This window comes from Phalacrocorax carbo, chromosome 9, assembly GCF_963921805.1.
Source record: "Phalacrocorax carbo chromosome 9, bPhaCar2.1, whole genome shotgun sequence".
NCBI lineage: Eukaryota > Metazoa > Chordata > Aves > Suliformes > Phalacrocoracidae > Phalacrocorax > Phalacrocorax carbo.
In genome coordinates this window covers 15,866,340-15,889,987 of record NC_087521.1, presented here as the reverse complement: position 1 = coordinate 15,889,987, position 23,648 = coordinate 15,866,340, and the positions used below count along the sequence as shown (strand labels likewise).

The 23,648-nt window shown below is 37.5% G+C and overlaps 1 protein-coding gene across 2 annotated transcripts in view; it reads left to right on the top strand.

Annotated features, from left to right (window-relative positions):
* Window positions 1–22,631, top strand: part of SEL1L (SEL1L adaptor subunit of SYVN1 ubiquitin ligase) — a 35,525-nt gene extending 12,894 nt beyond the window's left edge. Inside the window, exons 6-21 of one of the 2 annotated variants that reach the window (XM_064460518.1) lie at window positions 991–1,153; window positions 2,943–2,996; window positions 3,077–3,136; window positions 3,756–3,837; window positions 4,165–4,319; window positions 5,071–5,127; window positions 6,108–6,176; window positions 7,460–7,537; window positions 8,690–8,752; window positions 9,516–9,603; window positions 9,857–10,005; window positions 10,561–10,726; window positions 12,380–12,451; window positions 13,541–13,713; window positions 17,081–17,209; window positions 18,610–22,631. In XM_064460518.1, the coding sequence (XP_064316588.1) occupies window positions 991–1,153; window positions 2,943–2,996; window positions 3,077–3,136; window positions 3,756–3,837; window positions 4,165–4,319; window positions 5,071–5,127; window positions 6,108–6,176; window positions 7,460–7,537; window positions 8,690–8,752; window positions 9,516–9,603; window positions 9,857–10,005; window positions 10,561–10,726; window positions 12,380–12,451; window positions 13,541–13,713; window positions 17,081–17,209; window positions 18,610–18,813 (1,762 nt within the window). In that variant the 3' untranslated portion in view covers window positions 18,814–22,631. Of the gene's footprint in view, window positions 1–990; window positions 1,154–2,942; window positions 2,997–3,076; window positions 3,137–3,755; window positions 3,838–4,164; window positions 4,320–5,070; window positions 5,128–6,107; window positions 6,177–7,459; window positions 7,538–8,689; window positions 8,753–9,515; window positions 9,604–9,856; window positions 10,006–10,560; window positions 10,727–12,376; window positions 12,452–13,540; window positions 13,714–17,080; window positions 17,210–18,609 lie in introns of both variants that reach the window. The other variant, XM_064460517.1, reaches the window with a different exon arrangement.
* The last annotated feature ends 1,017 nt before the right edge of the window (window positions 22,632–23,648 follow it).

Genomic DNA, 23,648 nt, shown 5'->3' with positions numbered 1-23,648 from the left:
TTTGTGGAGACAAGGGAGCATATTCCTATTTTATGTATCGGGGAAGCTGAAGCACAGCTAGAGGTTGTCCATCACACCATGGCAAAGACAAAGGAAGACAGTGTCTGTTAGACTCTGACTAATGTTCTTTTGTGTAAAATAGTGTAGGAGTTGTAAAACAATATTAATCTTAGTTCTCTTGAACACCTTACACTTTCTTAGAAGATGAAATTATGTGAGGAACCAGGTGTGTCTCATATGTGCCTGTCCTAAAAGAAGGAAAACAAGTCTGAGAATAGAAAGGAGGAGAGGTGAAGAAAAATCTTGGAATGCTGTTACAGTTCCACGAGAGATCAAGCTGAAGCATGCTTGACAGTACTGTGTTATGATGATTAAGGTTACTGTGTTTTAAACTGCTGTGAAACCAGCTGCTGTGAAGTTACTCTGGAGGACTACTGTAAGTTCTGAGGCTGAAATAGAACGGGGAGTTTCCAGAGAACGTTCTCATTGTTAGCATGACTGTTGCATCACAAAATTGATTGTCTGTGCACTTGTATTGGACCCAACACTTAGTGTTTTCATCAATATGATTTTTGTACTTAACAAATCAAAGAGACTCCATAGTTGTCTTTAGGCTTCTTTTCTCTATCATGGTCTGTGAAGCTGTCAGAGTAGTGGTTCTGCAAGATACCTAGTACAGGACATAAAATTGTTGCTACACAAACGTGATTGTTTGACGTTAAACTTTTTGTATATTTTACACAGAGGAAATGCATACTGCTTTGCATATGGAGTAGAGTGAACATTAAGATTCAGTTTGTCTGTTAGCTAAATCATGTGAGTTGTTGCATAAATGGACAATTCAGATTGGAACAAATGACTGTAGGTAGTTCCCCTTGTAGAAAATAGAGGCTAAAACAGAGGAACAAAACACCTCCCAAGAATCTTCAGGTTTATGAATGGAATCTGCTTCTTTGCCTCAAGGTGACTAAGAAATTGTTTTCTTTTAAGAGCATATCAATATCTTCTGAAAGCAGCTGACATGAATCATACCAAGGCAATGGAGAAAGTGTCTTACGCTTTGTTGTTTGGGGATTACTTGAAGCAGAACATCCAGTCATCAAAAGAACTATTTGAAAAACTAACAGAAGAAGGTTCTCCTAAAGGACAAATGGTGTGTATGTCATTAGATTCTACAAAAATTTTTATAGGTTTATAAATTGTTTTATAGATAGTATTTCTTCTAAGGTGGTCTTAAAGATTGTTCCTGCATCCAAATTAGAATGAGAACAGTAAGTGGTATCCATTGCCTGGTTAAAAAGACAACAGACAGAGTGCTGCTTTTCTAAATAGTTTGAAAACTTCACGTAAAACACTTGGTTCAGGCTCTGATTCAGGAGATGTATTTTATTAATGCTTGCTTAAGCATTTCCTAATCCTGACTATTTGTTGCCTTTACCTTTTTAAATTTCATCAGTGCCTTGCTTTGGTTCAAAGATTGTCCCCCAAATGCTTCTGCTTTACCTGGCTTCTGCATGCTACTAGCTTTACTGAGGGTGCAGTAACAAATGGCACTTGCATCCTCAAAGTAAATGCATGGAAACAGGTCTTCTCTTTGAGTTTAAAAAACCTGTGTTAAACTACCGGTAATACAGTATGGTGGTGGTCTTTTCATTGAATTTTTTATCTGTTGTATGGCTGACTAGATACAGTAGATACAGGTGACTTCAGCCAACATATCTTCTCTGAAACTGTGTTATTCTTTTCTTGTGGTTTGTGTGGGATGTTGTGGCTTTTCATCTGCAGTTTTATCAGATATACACACACACACGAGTTTATAATGTAAGAAGTTATAAACTCGTAGGAATCCTGAAAGCTGTTTAGTGGAATGGGACTCACTTTGTCCATATGCCTTCAAACATTATAGAATTGTTCATATGTAATGTCATAAAATGTGGGTGTTACCAGTTTTAACGTCTCAGTACTGCATACACTTATTGTTTAGTTCTCTCTTGTTTTGGAAGTGTCAGCTTCTTTAGGCAGTATCCAGTTTCTTTTAGCCCTTTGGTTACCAAGTCTCCTGCTGTTTGCTGTTTAATGTTGGAGTGCTGATTTACCATAGAAACATATTTTCTCTAGAGACTTTATTATCTCAATGAAGACCCTGTCTTTTATTGGTCTAGAATTCAATACTGTCTGCATGAGGTGATTGGGGTGGGTTTTTTTGGTGTGCTTTCAGAATTCCCTAGAATAGTCTTAGAACACTGAAATATAGATAACAGTATATATATGAAGGTATCTTCTGTGCTACTGGTTCCTCCTCTGAGCCACACAGCTGTAACAGGTGTTATAGATAGAGCAGTAATTATGTAAATTTTGAGAATAAAAATACCTTTTGAAAGCCTCAGCCAAACAGCTCTGTGCATTCTAACTGCTTATATTTATAGTCATAGATGCAACTAACCCATGGCAGAACAGATGCAAAATAGTAAATTCATAGGATATGTTTAGACAGTAAATCAAACAGCAAGACTCTTCTAGAGAAGGTCATGGTTCATGTGTGTTTGCACTGGCGTATGAGAAACAGGATACATGAATAACCTGGCAGATACTGACAGTATTTACCTGTGGGTCTTTAAACTGGGATACTTTTACTGTTCAGGACCTTTGGATCTACATTTAGCATTCAGGGAAGCAGTAGTTTCTTGTGTTTGATCCACTAGACTGGATTCCGATGAGATGCACTTGTGTTAGTGACCTAGGCAACTGAATAATTTTAAAACTTCATACTTTAAAAGGGGCAGGGAAGGGCCTAGATATAGGAGGTACCAAAGTGAAGGCAGAGCTTGGCATATTCTTTGCAACTTTGAATTGTTGTTTGACTTATTTATACTTATATATTCCAGGAAAACTGATCCTGGATTTTTCAAAGGATGTGCTGACATACTTTATTTTATTTGTAGGCTCTTGGATTTCTTTATGCATCTGGTCTAGGAGTCAATTCTAGTCAAGCTAAGGTAACTTAAAAATCTGCGGTGTGTGCTCCTGTATTTTATCTTGGAGGCAGATGTGAAATAACCAATGATTTTGTTTTAAGGCCCTGGTGTATTACACTTTTGGAGCTTTAGGAGGAAACCTGATTGCCCATATGATCTTGGTAAGTAAGATAGTTAACTTTACACATGCAATAACTTTGTACTCTTAAATTTTTAATGTAAGATTTGCATACATGTGAATACAGTGTCCAAATATTAGATCACCATGCATGCATTGGGTGGGCACCACTATCTTCCCTCTTATTCGTTGTTAAATTAAGGAGGAGTCTGCTCATTTTAAGCTCTGTATCACTATGAATTTAGATGGACCATGTTTACATCTCGACTTAAAGCCAGAAGGGTCAGACTTTTAATTTTTATAGGCTAATGAGAACTGTGAAAGCTAGAGATCTTTACAGAACATGCTGCTTTAATCAGTATTGTGAGATTTAAGACAAATAAAGTGCAACACATATAAGTAAAAGGCTTTAGGTTTTCACCCGTAAGAGTCATTCTGCTTATTTGTTTTTTCCTGGGTAATATCTGAAGTATATTGGCTATGCTTAACCTTTAATGGTATCAGTCAGTTGCTTTTAATGCAGATGCAATGGACTTGTGGCCTTTGTTTTGTCTATTGTCTCATCAAATCTTGCTCAAATAATGTGAAAACAGTTTGTAACCTGGCAAAGGGTATCTTGTCAAATAACGGGTAGTTCCATATTTTTATATTTTCCTTTCTAGGGTTACCGGTACTGGGCTGGGATAGGAGTCCTTCAAAGTTGTGAATCTGCTCTGACTCACTACCGACTTGTAGCTAATCACGGTAAAAACTTTTTACTAGGCTAACGTTCTTGACTTTCTATATATTCCTATATCATTCGCCTAGAAGAGACTAGAATTATTATCAACACTAATAACATAAAAATAGAGAATCCTTGCTACTAAGCAAGTTACCAGTTTGGCTCTGAATCATGATATGCTATTTTTACCTCTATCTATTGAAATGTCTTTAATTGTTAGAAAGCATCGAAGTAATTCATTCTCTCTGAGTAACAGTTTGAAGCTCTGTAGAGATCTGGTTTTACTAAGCTGCAGTGAAATAATAGTATTGAACAAAACTGTCTGAAAATTTATCTTATCTCTTTTCCAGTTGCTAGTGACATTTCTTTGACTGGCGGCACAGTGGTTCAGCGAATTCGCTTAGCAGATGAAGTAGAAAATCCAGGAATGGCAAGTGGGATGCTAGAAGAAGACCTGATTCAGTACTATCAGTTTTTAGCAGAGAAAGGAGATGTACAAGCACAGGTAAGATTAAGTTCACCTGATGGTATGCAGAGCTTTTCAAGAATTACAAGAACAGCTTTACAAAGTACAGAATGACATTGGAGCTTTAGTTTTCTCTTCCTCCTAAATCAACCTGGTTGCTATTTCCTGATTAGGTTTTTATGAGAAGAGGCTTATATTTTAGTAGAAGGTAGAACTTGGACAGAAAAAGCAAACTTTTGTGGAAAATAAGTCCAAAACATTACAACTTAGTGTCTTAGGAAAGAGGATCTTGGCTTTCACTAGAAACCAGCCAGACTAGTTTAAGGATAGCTTTAGATGTTGTGGAGGAAGCCTTGATCAAAAGAACTGGCCCTGACAGGGGACCTCAATTTCTGGCTGCTTCTTCTTTTACATGACTTCTGCATGCTGCAGGCTGGACCTCTTCTACACATGATGCAGGAGTGGAGGACACTATTATAGGCAAATTGTCAAAATACAGCTTGGTCATATCTAGCTGAAGAATTAGGTGGGCAGAATTCAAACGAACAATTATTATTTTGTATCTAGGACAGTCACGTCAATTCTATCTAAGGTAAATTTTTGCTTAGGCTAATATTGAAAAAATCGGACTGTAGTTATTGAAGGAAATCTGCCTTCAGACTTTGTGGCATCTTTAACTCTGATAAGGTCTGTCTTTGCGCATGTAATTAGCTCACTGGTATCTCTCTTACTAGAAAAAGAAAGTCCCTATGGAAAAGCAACTTATTTGCAATGTAAAATCTATTTTTAGGTTGGTCTTGGACAGTTGCACTTGCATGGAGGAAGAGGAGTAGAGCAAAATCATCAGGTACCCTTTCTGCTTATCTTTGCACATTACTCTTGGTGGAGGGAGAAAGTATAGCTGAGACCACAGTGAAGCAAAAGTGTTTAAGTACCACTATTAATAACTTCAGTAGATTTGTTCAGTAAAACTTAATTCATTCATTAAAACTTAATCTTTATGTGACTAGTATGTGGAGCTGATTTTTTTACACGATTAGTTTATGACTAATATCTTAGAATTGAGGAAGTAAAAAAAAAAAAAAAAGACCAGGTTTTCATCAAGTAGTACTGGAAACCGGCTGAGCTTTTATACAGGTAGTAGAATCTTCATGATGCACCGTGTGTGCATTAGCAATGATAGTCTAGTTTGTGGCTTGCAAGAATATTTTGCTTCTGTAGACAAAACAATGCAACCTTCAATATTAAGAATGTTAAGACTGCATAGAAGATATAACTTCTGTTATAACTAACGTCTTCTTAAAGTATGCGTTGAAAAAATGGAGAGTTGAGGATGTGCAGTCCTGAGTATTACTTCAGACTCAGCTACCAACCAGAAGTTATTTAATGGTTATCCCATGTAAAATTCTTTAAAATGACTGCTCTATAAGGGTTCAGAGGTGGTATCAAGTGGTCAGAGTGAGTATAACCAAGTTCTGTATAAAACTGGAATAGGACCTGGCAGATCCTTCCCCTTCTAAACAGGGTTTGGAGGTAGAATAAGAAAGTAAGATTTACCTGTGTACCTTGTGCATAGTAGCAGTTGTATATTTTCTAACACACACACAGAGCCGCATTTTGGAACACACTGAGAGGGATTGCTGCTCAATATTCCCATTATAAGTGGGGAACCCTGTTACATATATTAAATTAGGTGGGACTGATAGCACTTATCCCCAGAAGAACCTCGTAACTTGGCAAACAGCCTACTTGCCTCTGCTCCCTTTGCAAGAGAAGGTATTCAAATCATAGTCATGGTGGCTAAAATACTTGTTTTCTTCCCTACAGCGAGCATTTGAGTACTTCAATCAAGCAGCTAATGCTGGAAATTCACATGCCATGGCCTTTCTAGGGAAGGTAAGATATGAACACTCTCAAAAGTAAGCAAATTCACTACCTTTCCATGAAAAATAACAAATATTTCCTGCTTTCTGGTATCAGGCAGTCTAAAACATGAATGCTGGAATTGAAGTACTTCTGGTTTGCTACTGTTCTGAATTGTCCTGCAAGATTTTAGTGTTGTAGGCTATTATGTCTAGTCTAAATTTTCTACTTGCTCCTTCACTTTAGGAACTTTCGTTTTCTTTCTAAATAATGCTTGAACTATTTAAAAATTTAATAGTTAAATACCTAAATGTCCTTTTTCTGTGGTGGAGTTCAAAACTCAGAGTAGACCACTGTGCTCTTCCATACAGTGTGTAGGGAAAAACTAGGCTTCTCCAGATTTTGCCTAGTGGGAAATACTGAGTTCAGGAAGGAAAGGGGAGAGACATCTATATTCTTATTCTGTGTAGAGAACTGAGGCATCTGAGTCAGAGTTGCCAATAGGTCTGCATCTACTCTGAACCAAAGCCTGGGTCTGTCTGCAAGGTGGGTCATTGCCTCAGTGCATCTGATCTCAGATTTAAGTGCTTTTTTTTGATATAAACCATGATTGACAAGCTTCTATTGGTGATCTTAATGTGCTACTGCTTAGAAAGTTATTTAGGTCACTTGCCTGAGATCTGGGTTGCAGCCTACCTTTACCCTGTGAGGAGCTAAATCCTTATTACTCCATTTGAGTACCCCCTAAGGTTAGGCTGCAATAAGCAGCAGCTCTAGCTCATCTTTTTCAGGCTGTCACTGCAGTAGAGGATGCAAAATTCATGTCCTTAGAGCATGCAAAAATAGCATAATGTGCCAGTCAAGGCACTTGACAGCAGAAATTGCAGGTGCCTGCTTTCTCTGCAGCTTGAGTGTTTTGTATCTAATGAACGCTGACATGAACAGGGTTTAGTAACCAATTTTTGCTCTGTTTTCAAGAAGTATTTTAATTGCCAGTGTAGTTTGACTTCCACTGGTCTTGCAAGATTTTTGCCTGATTATGTGTTTTCACTCAAAAATTAAGTGTACTTTCATTAAAACTTATTAATTTTATGGGCAGTTCATTCTCCATTAGAAAGTTAAACCCTCTGAATCTGAGATTTACAGTGTAGAGATGTGTTTTCTGCTTCTGGGCAAGTTCTTCAATGATTATTGAGTAATGCAATAGTCAGAATAGTCCAATAGATTCCCTCTCATATGCAAAGTGAAGATGATTCATGATCTCCATGCTAAACAGTTGTCTTCCACTGTTCTTCAATAATACCTTTCTCCCTCAGATGTACTCAGAAGGAAGTGATGTTGTACCTCAGAGCAATGAAACAGCTCTTCAGTATTTCAAGAAAGCTGCTGATATGGTATGATTACCTGTAAGCTAGAAATACAGCATATGCTTTAAAAAGTTGATTAGCTCAGAAATGCTGCAAATGCTTTTTTGTGCATTTCCATGTGTATACACCTAATCCCAATTTCTGACCCAGATTAGCCCATAAATAAACCCTGCTCATCTAAGACCTCAAAACTCCTTCAGTTCTGGTCATGGTGCTTCATGAAGCTGTGTTCAGCACAAGGAGCCTAACTCTCCTGAATGCTGGCATCAGTATGAAATACAATTCACCTAAATAGCCTGCAGTTCTGTTAAGTGTTAATGTTCATTAACCTGAAGTTGTCTTGTCACATAACTTTACAGTGCACTGATACTATGTTATTTTGGTTCTGTTTTGTGGTTAGTGAATAGATAATGTTTTTGGTTTTGGCTGTTAATCCCTCATGTCTGTCTTTGACCTATCCTGCGTGGTAGCATTTTTACAGTTAAAGCATGAGTAGTCCTCCAGGAAAGATGTTTAGCATGTGAAACACAGTAGATAAAGTTTTGAAGGGGTGTTGTAAGATAACTGTCTTCATGGTTCTTGCATTCAATAATTAGATTGCCGTTCTACACCTCTGTACTGGAGTAAGGATCTGTGTTTGCTAACTTCCTAGATTCACTGAAGGTTTCTGGTGTACCCCATTGCCTGTCCTGGCCTTGAAGGAATCCCACAGAGCATACTTTTGCAGGAGCAGTGGTCCATAATGTGGCCCATGGGACAGCCACCAATCTGCCCTTAATTTAAGACAGATTCTCAGAGTCCCTGTTTTGGGAGCTTGTATAGCATCCAGAACATCTCAAACTTGGAGAAACTAAAGATGAATAAGCTATTAATGCCCCACCTTTCTATGGGTGGGGGTCCTACATCTTGTATGACATTTTGAAAGCACACAGTAGACTTTCATAACTAGTATTGAAAGTTATTAAATAACTAGTATTTCTTTTTCCTGTTAATAACGTGTCATTATTGAATAAGAATTACCAAAGATGCTATTTTCTCCCTAAATAACTATTAGTTACTAGGAACAAAGTTACAAAGCAAATCTATCTTAAGCACCATTTGTTTGCAATGTAAAGACATACCAAAGACCTAGCTGTAGGTTTTGCCTTTCTTTGCAGAAGTGTTTTCCTGTGTTTTCAGGGTAATCCAGTTGGACAGAGTGGATTAGGAATGGCTTACCTCTACGGAAGAGGTGTTCCAGTGGTAAGCTTTTGATAGTAGTCTTTCTAATCATAGGTGATTGTGTAACTTGTTGTCAACAAACTACTTCTCTGGAGGGAAGTACTGTAGAAGACTTTAGAAGATTTCTGTTACACTGAAAACTCCATGAGGAAATCTGTAATATAAAAAAAAAAATCACTATGGAGTTAGCAGCTATGAAACTTGAGTTCCCTCTAATGAAGTTTGAAAATGTTGCCAAAGCTATTAGAAATAAATAGCAGTGTGAATTTTTGGTAGGAGTTTTGAACTTGGCTCTAACTTTCTTGTGAACTAAAGCAAATCCTAAGTCTCCCCGTTTTGTGTGAGAGTGGAGGAACACTTTGGAACTTCTAATTGGTTCATTTGCCTTGTTGCTTTTCCCACAAGAAAGTTTCATGTCAAAGTGTTATATTTAGCTGTGCAAGCGCTTGTTGATGAAACAAAGTTCATGGAAGAAGTTACATAATTGTTCTAGAAACAGAACAGGGCATCCGTTCTGTTAAGCATTCATAGCAATGCTGTATGTGGATGCCAGCTTTGAGATAGCCTACAACGATATTAGCACGTCTTAAGTCTGTAGCTATTTCATTTTTTTGTTTCCAAATTTTGACCAGGTGAACACTTTCGCACTAGAACATCTCGCTGTAATTTTTCTGTAGTATAGATCTGTCCATGCACTTACACACGCGCGCATGCATATTTTCTTACTTCACTTAAATTGTGGTGTATTGCAAGTCTCTAATGACTGGACCAAATCTTCCTGCAGAACTATGAGCTAGCGCTGAAGTATTTCCAGAAGGCTGCAGAACAGGGATGGGTTGATGGACAACTTCAACTAGGTTCCATGTATTACAGTAAGTGGCATCAAAATGATGATTTGCTGGGTCTAAGCATCTGCCCTTTCAGTAAGTGTTCACTAGGTGGCATTAGAAGTGTAGATATACTGCATTAGAGTGGTCTTACTACATTGAATTTATATTTTGTTCTGTTTTTTTCCTCACACTTTTACATTTTTATTTAAGAATTTCGAAGAGTAAGTATGTACTGTATTTCGTACAACTCTGCTTTTCAAGAGGAATGAAAAACAAGACTTATTCTTTCTTTTAGATGGCATTGGAGTCAAGCGAGACTATAAACAAGCTTTGAAATATTTTAACTTGGCCTCCCAGGGTGGCCACATTCTGGCTTTTTATAACCTGGCTCAGATGCATGCTACTGGCACTGGAGTGATGCGTTCCTGTCATACTGCTGTTGAGGTAAGTTTACCCATTTATAAAGGTCAAATAATACTGACTTGCAAAAGGTTAGATATAACCATATCAGTTTATATAGGAAGTCTGTCCTAGCTAAAATCCACTGGTGACTGTAGAGCCAAGGCTATCAAAAGGAAAAGTGATATATTATCAAAGTCCTTTGTATCTCATGAGAAAAATCTTTATTTTTTATGTTGATGTGGCAAGTTTGTATTTGCTTTATTAACTTTGAAGAAAATCAAAGGAATAATACAAAGCAAACATTGGTATTTTGTAAGTACTGAATTCTTCATTTAGACGTGGGTTTAAGTGTAACAAAAAAGCTGATATTAAGAATAATTCTGAGTAAGCACCTGAATCTTGGCATGTATTTGCTTAGTAACCTGTATCTTAAGGTAAGCCTGTCTTAAGCAGTGAGTTTGTCTACCAAGTTTTTCCTGTGAAATGTAAATATTTTGAACAGGCACTTGAATGTGAAAGGTTTACCCATTGCAAAGCCGAAATTTCTGAAGTTCCTCACAACCAGTCTTCTCCCCCCTTATTTTTTTTCCTCCGCAGTTGTTCAAGAACGTATGCGAACGGGGACGCTGGTCTGAAAGACTGATGACTGCCTACAACAGCTATAAAGATGGTGATTCAAATTCTGCTGTGGTTCAGTATCTTCTTCTGGCAGAACAAGGCTATGAAGTTGCACAAAGCAATGCTGCTTTCATACTTGATCAGAGTAAGGACCTGAATTTGTACTGAAAGTTTTTTTTGTTTTTGTTTTGGTTTTTTAGTTGGCCTGCAGTAGCTGATTTAGTAGAATGCTGGGGTGCTTGAAGATTAATTATATAGCTCTTGTTCAGTTAGAACTTCAGTGAGACTCTTGTCCTCTTTCCTGCTCTTTACACTGGAAAGCAGTCAGTTTTAATTTACACCTCTAAGGAGAACTTTCTGGCCTAAAAGTTAGAATACACTAAAATACTAATTTACAGGATTTAAAGAGTGGAATAGGGAGAGAATGCTTTAGAAACTTGCATAGCGGTGAAAATTTTCTTCCCTGGACTTCCTAAGCACAGCCTTAACCTTTTATTTTTAAACCTATAAAGTATGAATTGCATTAGTTTTACCCTTGGCCTCTACTATGCATGCAAGCTTTGGTTTCCAATGTTCTTTATCTTGTAATGTTTTTTCTCAGCACTTTAGGGTTTTTGGTTGGGGTTTTTTTAGTTGGTTTTTTTTTTTTAACTTTACTCGTACTATTCTTGAAGCAGGGATGAAGAGCTGGGAAGTTGGTTCTGCTGGATTTGAAAAACCTTGTCCCAGGTCTCTTTATCACAACTAGGTGGCTAGAACTGGGATTTCTTAGAGCTTGGGGTCATAGGGTAACAATGGAAGTACAAGTGACAAATCTTTCTAGAAACTACAAAACCCAGTATTTTAAACTTTCTGTATCTCAAATCCAGAAATCTAGGTGTCTCACTAGCAGCTTTAAGGCTTTGCATCTAAACATAAAAATCAGCTATTGGTGGCTAATAGGCTAATCTAACATCTTAATTTCCAGGTAGTGTTTTTCAAAGGTGCTGTAGTGTCTCATCTTTAGATAAACTACAGCAATGGCAGTCTTGGCTGGGAGTGCATTCTTGCAAAGAAATAGCACCTTTGCCTGGGTTAAAATTCTGCTTGCCATTACTCAGATTTATCTACATCTTGACTGGAGATTAATTTAAAATTATTTTATATACTTTATACAGAAAATCTGTGTGTCAGCTGTGAGAGAGTATAGCTGAAACCATACTTACACTAGAAATGAAAAAAGTTTTATAAATCCTTTGAACTGTCTGAACTCTGGTGCTTCAGCAACCCTCAGTTTGACACAGACCAGTAAAATACCTTCTGCTCTGAAGTAGCTGTAGCACTGCTGTGGAAAATATGCTATCTCTGGCTGGTTTAGGAGATTAAGCCTTCATTTTACTTGACTAGTCTTGTTGTTTAGATGGTCAAACTAAAATAGCTTATACTTTAGCCTTCTCTTTGAGAGCACCTTTGCCGGAGCCAAACTGTGTGCTCTTAAGACTTGAGTCTTCTGGCATTCCTCAAGTATGCTTCAGAATCTTCTAGAGCAGGAATGGGAGAGACACTTCGTAAGCGATATTTCAGGGTGAAATGATACAGTTTGTTCCTAGCTCTTATGTGGGCAGATATAAGATAAGACCATATAAATGAAAGCGGGGTTTTATAAGTTTCAGATGGGGAATCTTGTTTGTGCTATAGCACAGATTACTTCAAGTTTTTAATGCATTTCAGCAGACTAAATATATGCATGAGAGTTTTTTGTGGTCTTGTGTGCATATACCATACTCCTATTTAACTGAATTACTTTCTTCTCTAGAAGAAGCTAGCATAGTAGGAGAAAATGAAACCTATCCTCGAGCTTTGCTTCACTGGAATAGAGCAGCTTCTCAAGGTATGTCAGTACCTCACACTTTCAAGTAATTTATTTTCAGTAGAGCTATTAATGTTTGATTTCATGTTTTTTATGAAACGGGAAAGGACAGAAAGCTTACCTCCTTCTGTTCAACATTAGTTATATTCCAAATAGGGTGGTTGCTGATCTTTTTTCCACTGTTAGCTATAATGTCATTGCAATATACTTGCAGTTCTGAGCCGTTCTGAGATCCTGAAGATTAGAAGGACTAAAACACAAATGTACAGTGGGTTTCTTTTGCCATTCCATATGGAATTATAGAGCAGCATTAAACAGCATTAGGAATGTTTACACTGACTTTTCTAAAAATAAATCCACTTGGAAAAATAGATACAAAGTACCCTTTAGGATTTTGATACTTTTCATTATTTATAAGAAATCTAATTTCCTATTCAAAGCAAGCAAAGCTCAGTGATGAAGAATGAAATCTTGATGTCCAGCCAACCCAAGTTTAAACTCTGGTGCTTGTGATCCTATCCTAAAATAAGCAAAACTAAACTTAATCATTAAATATCTCACTGTGAGGTCTCTAACTTTCCTATGGGTGCACCTACATTAATGTCTGTCAATTAGCTTTTTACTTAAGAGTTTTGTCTGAAAATCTTCAGACCTGCTTGGCTTTTAGTAGAAAGTTTGAAATTGAGAGGATGGAATGGTTAAGTATTCCATTACCAAATGATGATGAGACACTAATTTTCAAGTTTTCAGTGTCTCTCTCTTAAAAACAACGCTGAAGCCCATAATGACCATAGAAGAAAATTTGTTTATAGCTACTTATTATAAAACAATATGATATAACTTTTCATCTGATGCCACTAAATAGCAATAAAAATGTTGATAGGATTAATGGGAAAAGGACTTCCCTGAAAACAGAAATCAGTTGTGTGTTGGTTAGCTAAACCCAATTTAAAAAAAAAAAAAAAGGCTGTTTATGTGAGAGGGGGGAAAAAGGGAAACAGTTTTGCAAACTGGAAAGTAACACTAAAGCCCTTATTGCATCTTCATATGAAACTAAAAGGCGTTATTTGCCCAGCTATTTTATCTTATTTGTTGTTTCTTGATTTATAGGATATACTGTTGCAAGAATTAAACTTGGAGATTACCATTTTTATGGCTTTGGTACTGATGTTGATTATGAAACTGCATTTATTCACTATCGACTGGCATCAGAGCAACAGCATAGTGCCCAAGCAATGTTTAATCTGGGCTACATGCATGAGAAGGGATTGGGCATCAAGCAGGTGAGTAAGCTGTAGGCTGATAGTCTGCTTTATTACGGTGCATTTACTAATATTAGATTAAGTCCATAACCGCTGCCGGGCTTTAGACATTATAACCACGTAGTAGGAATTGGCATGACTCCTGACACCTTCTCCAATACCAAATGGATAAGTCTACCCACTTCACACCTACCTATGTGAAGAAATGAGGCATAGACAGGGAGTAAACTCTTTGCCCGAAACTGTGAAGATTAGCAAAAAGAGTGCCATATGCTTGAGTAATGCTTTCAAAACCTGGAAGAGGAATGAAATGAATGAGATCCGTTCCAGGTTCAGGGTGTTTTAGCACAAGATTGTTCTCGTCTTCTGAAACACTGCTTAATTTGTTTTCTATATCATGACATTCTGAAAACAAGTTCTGTGCATCTTTCAAATAACAAACCATAAGCACCAACAACAATGTGATTATTAGCCATGATTTTTTGAATTAGGCTAGGCCACAGCTAATTATTAAAAAATAGTAATATAAAAATACAATAAAAAGGAAAATAACAAGAGAGGGGCGAAACCCAGGGCAGGGGGGGAAGTGATGGAACTGCTCATCACCCGCTGACAGATGATGCCAGTCCCCAAGCTGTGATCGCTGCTTCCCCTGGCCAGCTTCCCCCGCCAGTTAATATACTGGCCATGACATCATATGGTATGGAATATCCCTTTGGCCAGTTTGGATCAGCTGTCTTGGCTGTGCCCCCTCCCCTGCCAGCTTCTTGTGCCCCTGGCAGAGCATGGGAAGATGGAAAAGTCCTTGTCTAGTGTGAGCACTGCTTAGCAACAACTAAAACATCAGTGTGTTATCAGCGTTATTCTCATGCTAAATCCAAAGCAACACCATACCAGCTACAGTGATGAAAATTAACTCTATCCCAGCCAAAACCATGACAGACACGGACTTTTTCTTTTGCTTCTGCCTTGAAAACAACCCAATTTAGAGCAAGTAATAAAAGCTTTGAAAATGTTATTACATCACATTCAGCATAACTACTAAGAATTTGAGATAAATAAGTCCTAATGCTATCATTTGCACAGAGTATTCTCCAACCTGAAGCAGAGATGGCTACATGTAGATAGCTGAAACAAATACAGAGGGACTCATGACAAACATATGCAGCCTTGCTTTATGCAGATGAATAATACTTTCCTCATACAGAACCACTATGGAAGGAAGAATTGAACTGCAAGAGAAGTGGAGATAGTTAATATAGGTGTGGGAAAGAAGCACTGAGAATGTCTAAGTAAGGAAATTCTGTGTGTAAGACCAGTCTTCGGAATTCTGGATATGTAACGTCTTTGCTTGCTGTGTCCTAAAAGTTTAAAACTGTAAGACAAGAGAATGGAGCTTTAGGACTGACTACGTAAGACTAAAATGATGCAGGACTACGATGTTCTGAAAAAGGCTAAGACTGTGTTTGAATGAAGCAAAAGAATATTTGGCTTTCCTTTCCCGGAATGGAAACAGCTGAATTTTGTGCACTTCTGAAAATGTCTGAAAATTAAAATCATGTTTTCTGACAGTTAAAATCTACTACTGAAGTCTGCTTTTCCACTAGAGGCCCGTAGAAGGGACGTATAAAGATTTTAGCGCTATAGTAGCTAAAAAATTCTGGGGGTTTAGTCCGTTGAAGAAAGGGATGTGTACTCGTACTCTCTCCCCACCTATGCCCATGTCATTAAGATTGCAAGCACTCCAAAGTTAGGGAGAAGGTGGCCTGCACAACTTCAACTCAGGTCACTGTTCACTCTGGATAATCCTGAATAAATACGGTATTTCTTACCGTTTTGTTTTTTTTTTTTTATTTTCCCAAACAGCGCTTTTTTTTATTCTCTTTACTTATTGAATAGTCTTTCTTACATACAGCATTCCATGCTACGCTTCCTTCACTAGGTGGTTTTCAGACTCATACCAGTTCAATGCCAAATATTAAGCCCTTTCAGAAATCTCACACGTGTACACTGTTGTTTATACACTTTTCACAGATTTAGTGTTGTCCAGTTCCTGAGCCTGCATGTGGGAATGAAGACTGTTTCCATATACTGCTCAAAATAAGAATGAATTCATTTTCTCATAGTCGTCTTTTAAGATTTGGCATGGTATTTCAGTGCTATTTGTGTATTAACACTCAGACTCCTACAGTTCTCACTTGTCTGTCAAGTGAGAGTGAAGAATGTATAAGCAGAATGAAGTGCTTGCTAATTAGAAATGAAAGTAAGCCATGATTTAGGATCTGCTTCTACACTAATACTAGCACAGTACAAAGGAGCTAAGGAAACTCTTTTAAATAGTTATACAAAAGACAGACTTTCTAGGCTCAGGGAGTATTCAGAGTTGTTCTATTGAGTCAAAATACTAAAATGTGAGCTAGTACGTCTCACTCACATAATGTGTTGATTTTCATACTGTTTTTTCCACGTGTGTTATGGAACTAAGCTTTGCTGTATCAGTGAGCAGAAAATCTTTATGATATTTCACAATCAGGATAAAATTATAAAATGAACATGTGGCATGAAGTCCTGGAGATTTCTCTTATTTTAAGTGTCCAGCTTGGAACACTTCCAGAGGTAAGTCTTACACAGGCCTGTCCTTCACATCACTGAGTGAACATAGGCAGTTTGTATCCAAGTATCCTAACATTGCACCATATGTATCTGAAGCAGAGGAAAAAAAAACAAAAACCAAACAAGGAAGGTTAAACTATTCAGGTACATGTATCCTCTGTTCTTCTTGCTACAGTTGCCTTCTTGTTCCAGCTACCATAGAAGAGAACACTAATTTAAGCTCTTCCTAAAGTTGCTGGCTGTTTGTGCTCATGCCAGGCTGCCCTCACTAATGCAAGTTATGTCTGGTTTGGATAAGGAGTAGAATCTAATTTGGGAGTATGTGCAGAAATGGTTAGAATCTGCACTATGCAGCAGGCATAATGTAGTATAACCGAGAGGAGTTGCTGCTGTGTACTCTGACTTGTGTTTTCTTAGTCTTTCATGTTTGATGTGGCATTGGGGGCGTTAAGAGTGTACTAGAGTTACCTAAATATGCGCCTTAGTTTACAGTGCATGGGTTGAATACATTCCTACTAATCTCTGTGAGCTTCAATTCTAGCGTCAGTTACAATAGCTTCATCCTCAGGTCAAAGCTTCCATTTAGTTGTTGATTCAAAGGTGAACATCTCTCAGAAAAAAAGGGGAAGTTTAATAGAATGGTTTTCATTTAACTTGACTAAACCCCTTGTATTCAAATGACAGTATACAACAGCTTTTGGAAAAAAAAACTGTACATTTTATGGTTAATTTTTCAAATTCTTCAAAACTGAACTTTGTAATTTCTTAACTTTAGGATATTCATCTTGCAAAACGATTCTATGACATGGCAGCTGAAGCAAGCCCAGATGCTCAGGTTCCAGTCTTCCTAGCACTTTGCAAGCTTGGAGTGATTTATTCCTTGCAATACGTCCGAGAAATCAACGTAAGTAACGCAGAATTAAAAAGGAAAAAATAACAGACGTGTCTTTACATTTTTAAAAGAAGCTTGAGTTGTAATCTTACTTAAGTCTTACTTGAGCCTTCTGAAAACTTAGATGTGTTTTGTGTTGTTGTGCACTAAGAAAGTTTACTGAAGCTGTGATTCCTGTTTCTTATTTGTGCAATTGTGTGAAACTGAAATGTGTACAGCCAGTGCTCTTCTGTGCTGTTCTTCCTTTGAAGAGCATTCCCCTAACCTGTTTGACTGTTCTTATCCATGACTATCTGCTGTCAAAGTTAAGGAGATGGTTCCAATGACATAATTCTTGTTCAGCAAAAAAGAAACACTTTTTTATTGCCCTAATTCTCATGCTCTTTCATATCCAGCTGTAACAATCCCACTTGAGTTGTTTGATTTCTATGGGGAAAAATATATTATTTGTATTAGACAGTTTAGCTGCTGTGCAGAGCTTCCGCTGAGTGATGGCACTGGAAAAAAAAAATCTGCCTGGAATTTAGGTGAATCCTTTCCATATAGCATCTGAAATATTTCTCAGTATTCTGACATCTTACTGCCTTTTGGATTATTTAATAAATTCAAATGGTACAGAAGTTACTACCACTTAATAATTACAATTTGCAAATGTAACTTCAGGCAATCCAGCTAAGTTTGACTATATTTAATAGTCTTGAGACTGGGGACTTTCAGGACTGGACAGTCAAAATTCTGTAAATCAATCAAGCAAATACCTATGTAGCACGCACAGAAGCTAGTATGCAGAACATGAGTATTCCAACCATCAGATACAGTAGTGAAGCATAAACTGTGCGTTGACCAATGCTTATGTGAATGGAAGTCTGATGAAAAGCCAGTTCATTCAAAACTAACAGTAAAGACACTTCAACTTCCCTGTACCTTACCTGCACAAATCTCAGCATTGTTTTGCATAAGTATCCTGGGGCTTAATGTTCTGTCATTCATGGTAGTCTGCTGATGGCTTCCAGTTCGGCTGGACTGATCACTTCACTGCCTCTGTGTATGCAGTACTTATTCCTCTTTCTTTAAGGCAACTAGTATGGTTACATACCTCGTTCTGATTTAAATTGTATGCTTTAATGCTCTGTATGTGAAAGCCACAAAGCTACATATCAAGAACCTTCATCTCTAGAACAGAAAATAGAATAGTTCATCCTACATCGCATGGCTCTTAGTCTTAATTGTATTCAGTTCCTGGAAATTAAGAATGTCACTGATGTGATACTATTTTTTCAGAGAGGAAAAGAGCTACTGAAGTTTTAAAACTGGTACTTATACATGAAAAATGTTACAAGTCAAACTTAAAAATCGCAGCAGTTTCCCATTCTTGCTCTGTGACATGATGATGTGGACTTCTTGTTTCTTAGATAAGGGAGGTATTCTCACATATTGATATGGACCAGCTGTTGGGGCCTGAGTGGGACCTTTACCTTATGACCATCATCGCCTTGCTTCTGGGAACAATTATAGCTTACAGACAAAGGCAACATCAGGCAATTCCCAGACCAGCAGGACTGCGGCCAGCTGTGCCTCAACAAGAACCACCACCAGAGCATCAACCACCACAATAGCAACAAGATCCTCAGTGAAAGAACTGGATTTTTCCAAAAGGAACTGTTTTCTTTGTGATTTAGGACTTTGGATCAACATCCCTCCCCCAGAAGAGGTGCAAAGGAGTTTAAAAAAAAAAAAAAAAGTCTGAAAGCTGCTTAGAATGATGCCTTTTTTCAGGGATAAGAAAATTATTTTGAAACTGATTCGAATGTTATTTCAGTGCCAATGGAATAACACTATGGCTTTTTTTCATGGAAACACAAGAGTGCTACTACGAAAATGTTGCCTGCTGTATCTAGTTCCTCTTGATTCAGAGACCTTTTCATCTCCTAGAGAGAGCAGAAAGCTAACATTGGAAGGTTTTTGCCTGCTTGATAGCAGTTGCCCTATATAAAAGTAATAATTATATGGCAAATTTAAGTCCAAGAAGCTGAACTATATTCAAACTCTAAAAAGACTAGAGCTGTATGAACTTATATTCTGATCTGCATCCCAAATATTTCTACAATCCTTACTTCATTATTTCTTAGTAATTCTTACACTTTGGTCTTTTATGCTATCATGGATGGTTTAACATGGATTATTTATAAACTCTGTAAAACTAAGCCAGCAAACATGCCACTTTCCATTTGTGCTTTTTTGTTCTGAGTGTTTTCCTCCATTCCCCTTAGACTAGACTGTTCTCAGCAGACAGTATGTAGCCCAGGAGGCAGAGTGGGACAGATTGGGTCTGCAAAGCTCATCAGTTGAAAACTATCCACAGTGCCCAGATACCGCATCCTTCTGAACTTTTTTGGAGCCTGTGTATTTTGCAATACTTCATGACATAAAAACAAATTGCTAGTGTTCCTAAATTATTTAAATTTGCTCTTACAAAGAGGCTGAGTCTAGATTGCAGAAAGCACCAGTATTATTGTGGACAGTGAAGAAAGAGCAGAGCCAGAAAACTCAGTGAGTTAGCTTGCTTTTTTTTAAAATTGTTTTTAGAGGTGGAGGTTCTGTATTTAATTTTCAGCAATCCTGTAAGTGATCTGCTCTGCAAGAAGGAAATGTACGTGGTATCTCATGCATGCATCTGTTTAATGCATCTACAAGAAAGGGCCCCAAAGATGCATACTCTCTACAAAAGGGTATGGGCTTATGCCAGTGATGCTACTCCAAAGTCTGGCTGACTGATAAAGATCATGTTAGATTACAGCAGTGCTCTGCTGTCGCCAAACTCTCGTACCTGGCATAGATGAGAAAGTCAAAATAGTATCTCTGGCTGTGCCATCTTGAGGATCCCTTGAAACAAGAAAACCCAAAGAGAAAGAAGACCAATGGTTTATGGCTTCTTGACACCACGAGGTCAGTGCAAAGGCCTTTTAATGAGTGCAAAGAGTAGAACCTGTGGGCTGATGTTTTTAGACTGCAAGAGGAATCTTCACTTAGTAGTGGCTTTCATTGGACTATAATTTCAGCAGTTGGGGGTGGGAAGCAGTGAGGGGGAGTAGCTTAGAGGCAAGAAATGCAGAAGTTTCCATTCTTATTTACTGATGGCAGTTAAATATTTGTTTCCGTACTAGCATTAAACCCTCTGAATTTACTGTCTTAAAGCTGAATGAAATACAAATGAAGAGGCTTTAGCTGCTTTCTGACAAAAGCTGTAGTGCTTAAAGGATTAAGGGCTTCCTTTCATGCAAATATTTTTCCAGTGGATTGGCAGCAACATATCAATATGCTTTATTTAGAATTGAGATTTTGGTATGGTTTCCTACTTAGTACATTTGTAAGGAGACAGTTGCACAATAGATCTGTAGTTTGGGAAAGAAGATAAGCAATCTACTCTTTGGTAAAGTGAAATGTTATGGATGACTAGTATTAAAATATAGAAAGAACTTCTCAGTACTTAAATGCTTGTGCTGGTTATGTGAAGACAAATCTTTCATTTTAGTTTGGAGGGTTGCAGCATGTGATAGAGGAATGTCTTGTTCAGTCTTAATCATCATTAGCAGATGGAACAGTATTGAACTTAAATGTAGTGACTAAAATGTACCGCATTCCCCAGCTGCATTTCTAAGATATCTGTGACTTCTGAATACTCCCTCTGAAGTATTTTTGCCTCTGTCACTTAATAGCTCTTTTTAGCTTGGCATGAATAAATTAAAGATTATATGGAAAATGTTTTTCAGTTAAACACCATTGGTTCATTGGTATTGGTCTCTTAGGATGTTTAACAATTTTGTTAATTCATTATTAAAATGTTGGTTGTTTGATCTATTAGAACTAAATTCTAAAAGCTCTATCCTATTTGCATGAGAATCTCATCATTGCTGCTATGTGACAGTCTTACAGCTAACTCTTGCTGAACCTGATGCATTTTTACATCCAAGAAATCAGCAGAAGAAAACAATTGAAGATCAGCAAGTTATTTCACTTTGAAGAACTGCTTTTTTGAAGAAGCAATAAGGAAGTCTTTCTCATCCTTTTTTCCCTTCCACCAAATTACTACCACTAACTTTTTCAGATGACATTCATTTGAATGAAATTGTAGTAGTAAAAAGGTACTTACCATAAGTGATGGTAAGTTAACTCAGGGATTAAAGAAATGAATAAATTTTCTAAATCAGTTGTCTACAACATGACAAGTTTTTGTGACAATCCCTTGCTACTCTGTTCTGAAACGTGCGTTTTGAGGGAAGTATGTTTAACTCTTACTAGCAGTGTCTTTCTTGTTGTGCAGTTTATCGAGCAGCTTTTTTCCTAAGGTAGCTGGGCTGCTCTGTTTAGTGCAGTGAAGTACTATTCACTTTTGGTAGTACACAGATTGTCTTACAGTTTATATGCAGGAGTATTTTAGAAGGGAAACTTGATGTAAGAGAAGCCTTTTTGGGTATGTTCAGAATGCTTTGAATGGAAAAATTGTATTCTTTGTAGTAACGTAGGCCAGAGCCTGCCTATTTGACCTTCCTGGACACGTGGTCTTCTCTCCCTGCACAGAGAATGGAACTACAGAGCGGTAACTGTTGTTGGTGGGAGTTTTATATGTAGGAAAAATGTGGAAAGATACGGGAGAAAACATTGTTCTGCATCTCAAATTATTAATTGAACACAGTAGCTGTTCTTGCTGGTTGAAGAAAATGCTGAACTGTTGAGAAAACACAATTCTAGTTCATCACTCTGGTGAAACTTGTCCCAGAGCTGTCTGTTGAAGTAATTTTCCTTGCTTTATATTGTCCATCATGGGACAATGTAATAGAAGATAAGGCCTTTGATACAAACATCCCAATGAGACTCTTATGAGACAGTTTTACTCATCTTTAGTCATCTTCCATAAGTCAGCTGCTCTTATTAAAGTAAGAAGAACAAATAGAAAAAAAACCAAACCCTATCAAATGTTATTCTTTTTGGCAAAGAACATTAAAACATGGATTGTGAAAGGACTTTTAAGACTATGCATTATCCAGTTTCCACCTATTATATGCTAGTTTTGGCCTATAAAAGGGGATCACACTCACATTTGCAAGTTGCTTCCTTTTTAGATAGGCAACAATGAACTGAAATTCTATTTTTGTTTCAGAGAATATTAAACTGAAAAGATTTAGTTTGATTTGAACTACTGCAAATGCATATGGCAAATAGGGCCTGTTGGGGGGAACCTTTTGTTTTTATCAGCTGCAGTTCTTTAAAGGGTCTTGTAGGAGTTTTGTAAATTTATTTTGTATTTAAAATCAGTATAAAGGCTGGTCAAATGTAATATAATTGTGTAAACAAATTCTGTTAATAGAAAGATGTACAGATTCATTTTGTACTGTATCTTTAATCTTGTGAAATAAAGATATCACCTGTGTGGTTACCTTCAGTGTTCACAGTGGTTATGACAACAGAGGATGTCAATCATTAGCTGTATTCGCTGATATATGCCACTGCTAAATGCATCCCTTCCGATAAGGATGCTCTTACTTCTTTTACTCCTATTCCTCTTCAAAGAAATAAATCTGTTAATTTAGGAGGGGCGTAGAATAGAGGGGAATAGAAAATTATGCATTGTATATTCACCTGTGCTACAAACTCGCCACTTGTGTGTGTGTATGTGTGACAGCATCTACTGTGTGAGCCAGACACAGAACTGCTGTGTGATTTGAGAATAGTGACCAGTAACTTGAAGATTGCTATTGCATTTTAAATACTAATACAGAGGTAATACAGTGACTGGAACAGATACTGGGGGAGGGACTACTCCAAGCTAACAAGTTTGCTTGCTTTTCAGGCCTTTTTCAACTTATTTATCCCTTCAGGCTCCACTGCCGAGACCGAGTCATCCCTTGTAAATATATTATGTTGGTTTGCTTTCCAATGTGCTTATTGATTTGGAAGAAAACTTCAGGGAGAAGGAGAGTAAGGGAGTAATGGTAACAGCTATGTAAGGCATTGATAGGTGAACTGTCACAGGCATCAGCCCAAGTTACATGGTTTTCTGAAGTATTTGGAGGCTTACTGTGTTGTCTGCTGCTGCCAATAGCACTTATTGCAGGTAGGAAACAGAACAGCTGGTCCTAAAACCAGCTTGGGTCTGACTGATGTAGCTCAAGCTTAGTGAGGTCATCCCTCACCTTCCAAAAGAGCCCATGGCTTGAGATGCAGTTGCTGATGTGCTCAAGTGAGTTGGGGTCAGAAGTGTAGATACCTTATTTTCCTTGCAGCATGTAGTCGATAGGGAGGGGTCTGCTGTGGTCAGAATAGAATATCAGGTATATAACTGGGAGGAGCAGTTTCTTTTTATTGTTTGGTTGGGGTTTTTTGTTCAAAGAAAAAGCCACGGAATAATATTCATCAAAAACTAGCATATTTGTTTTTGTTTCCTGGTTTTGTT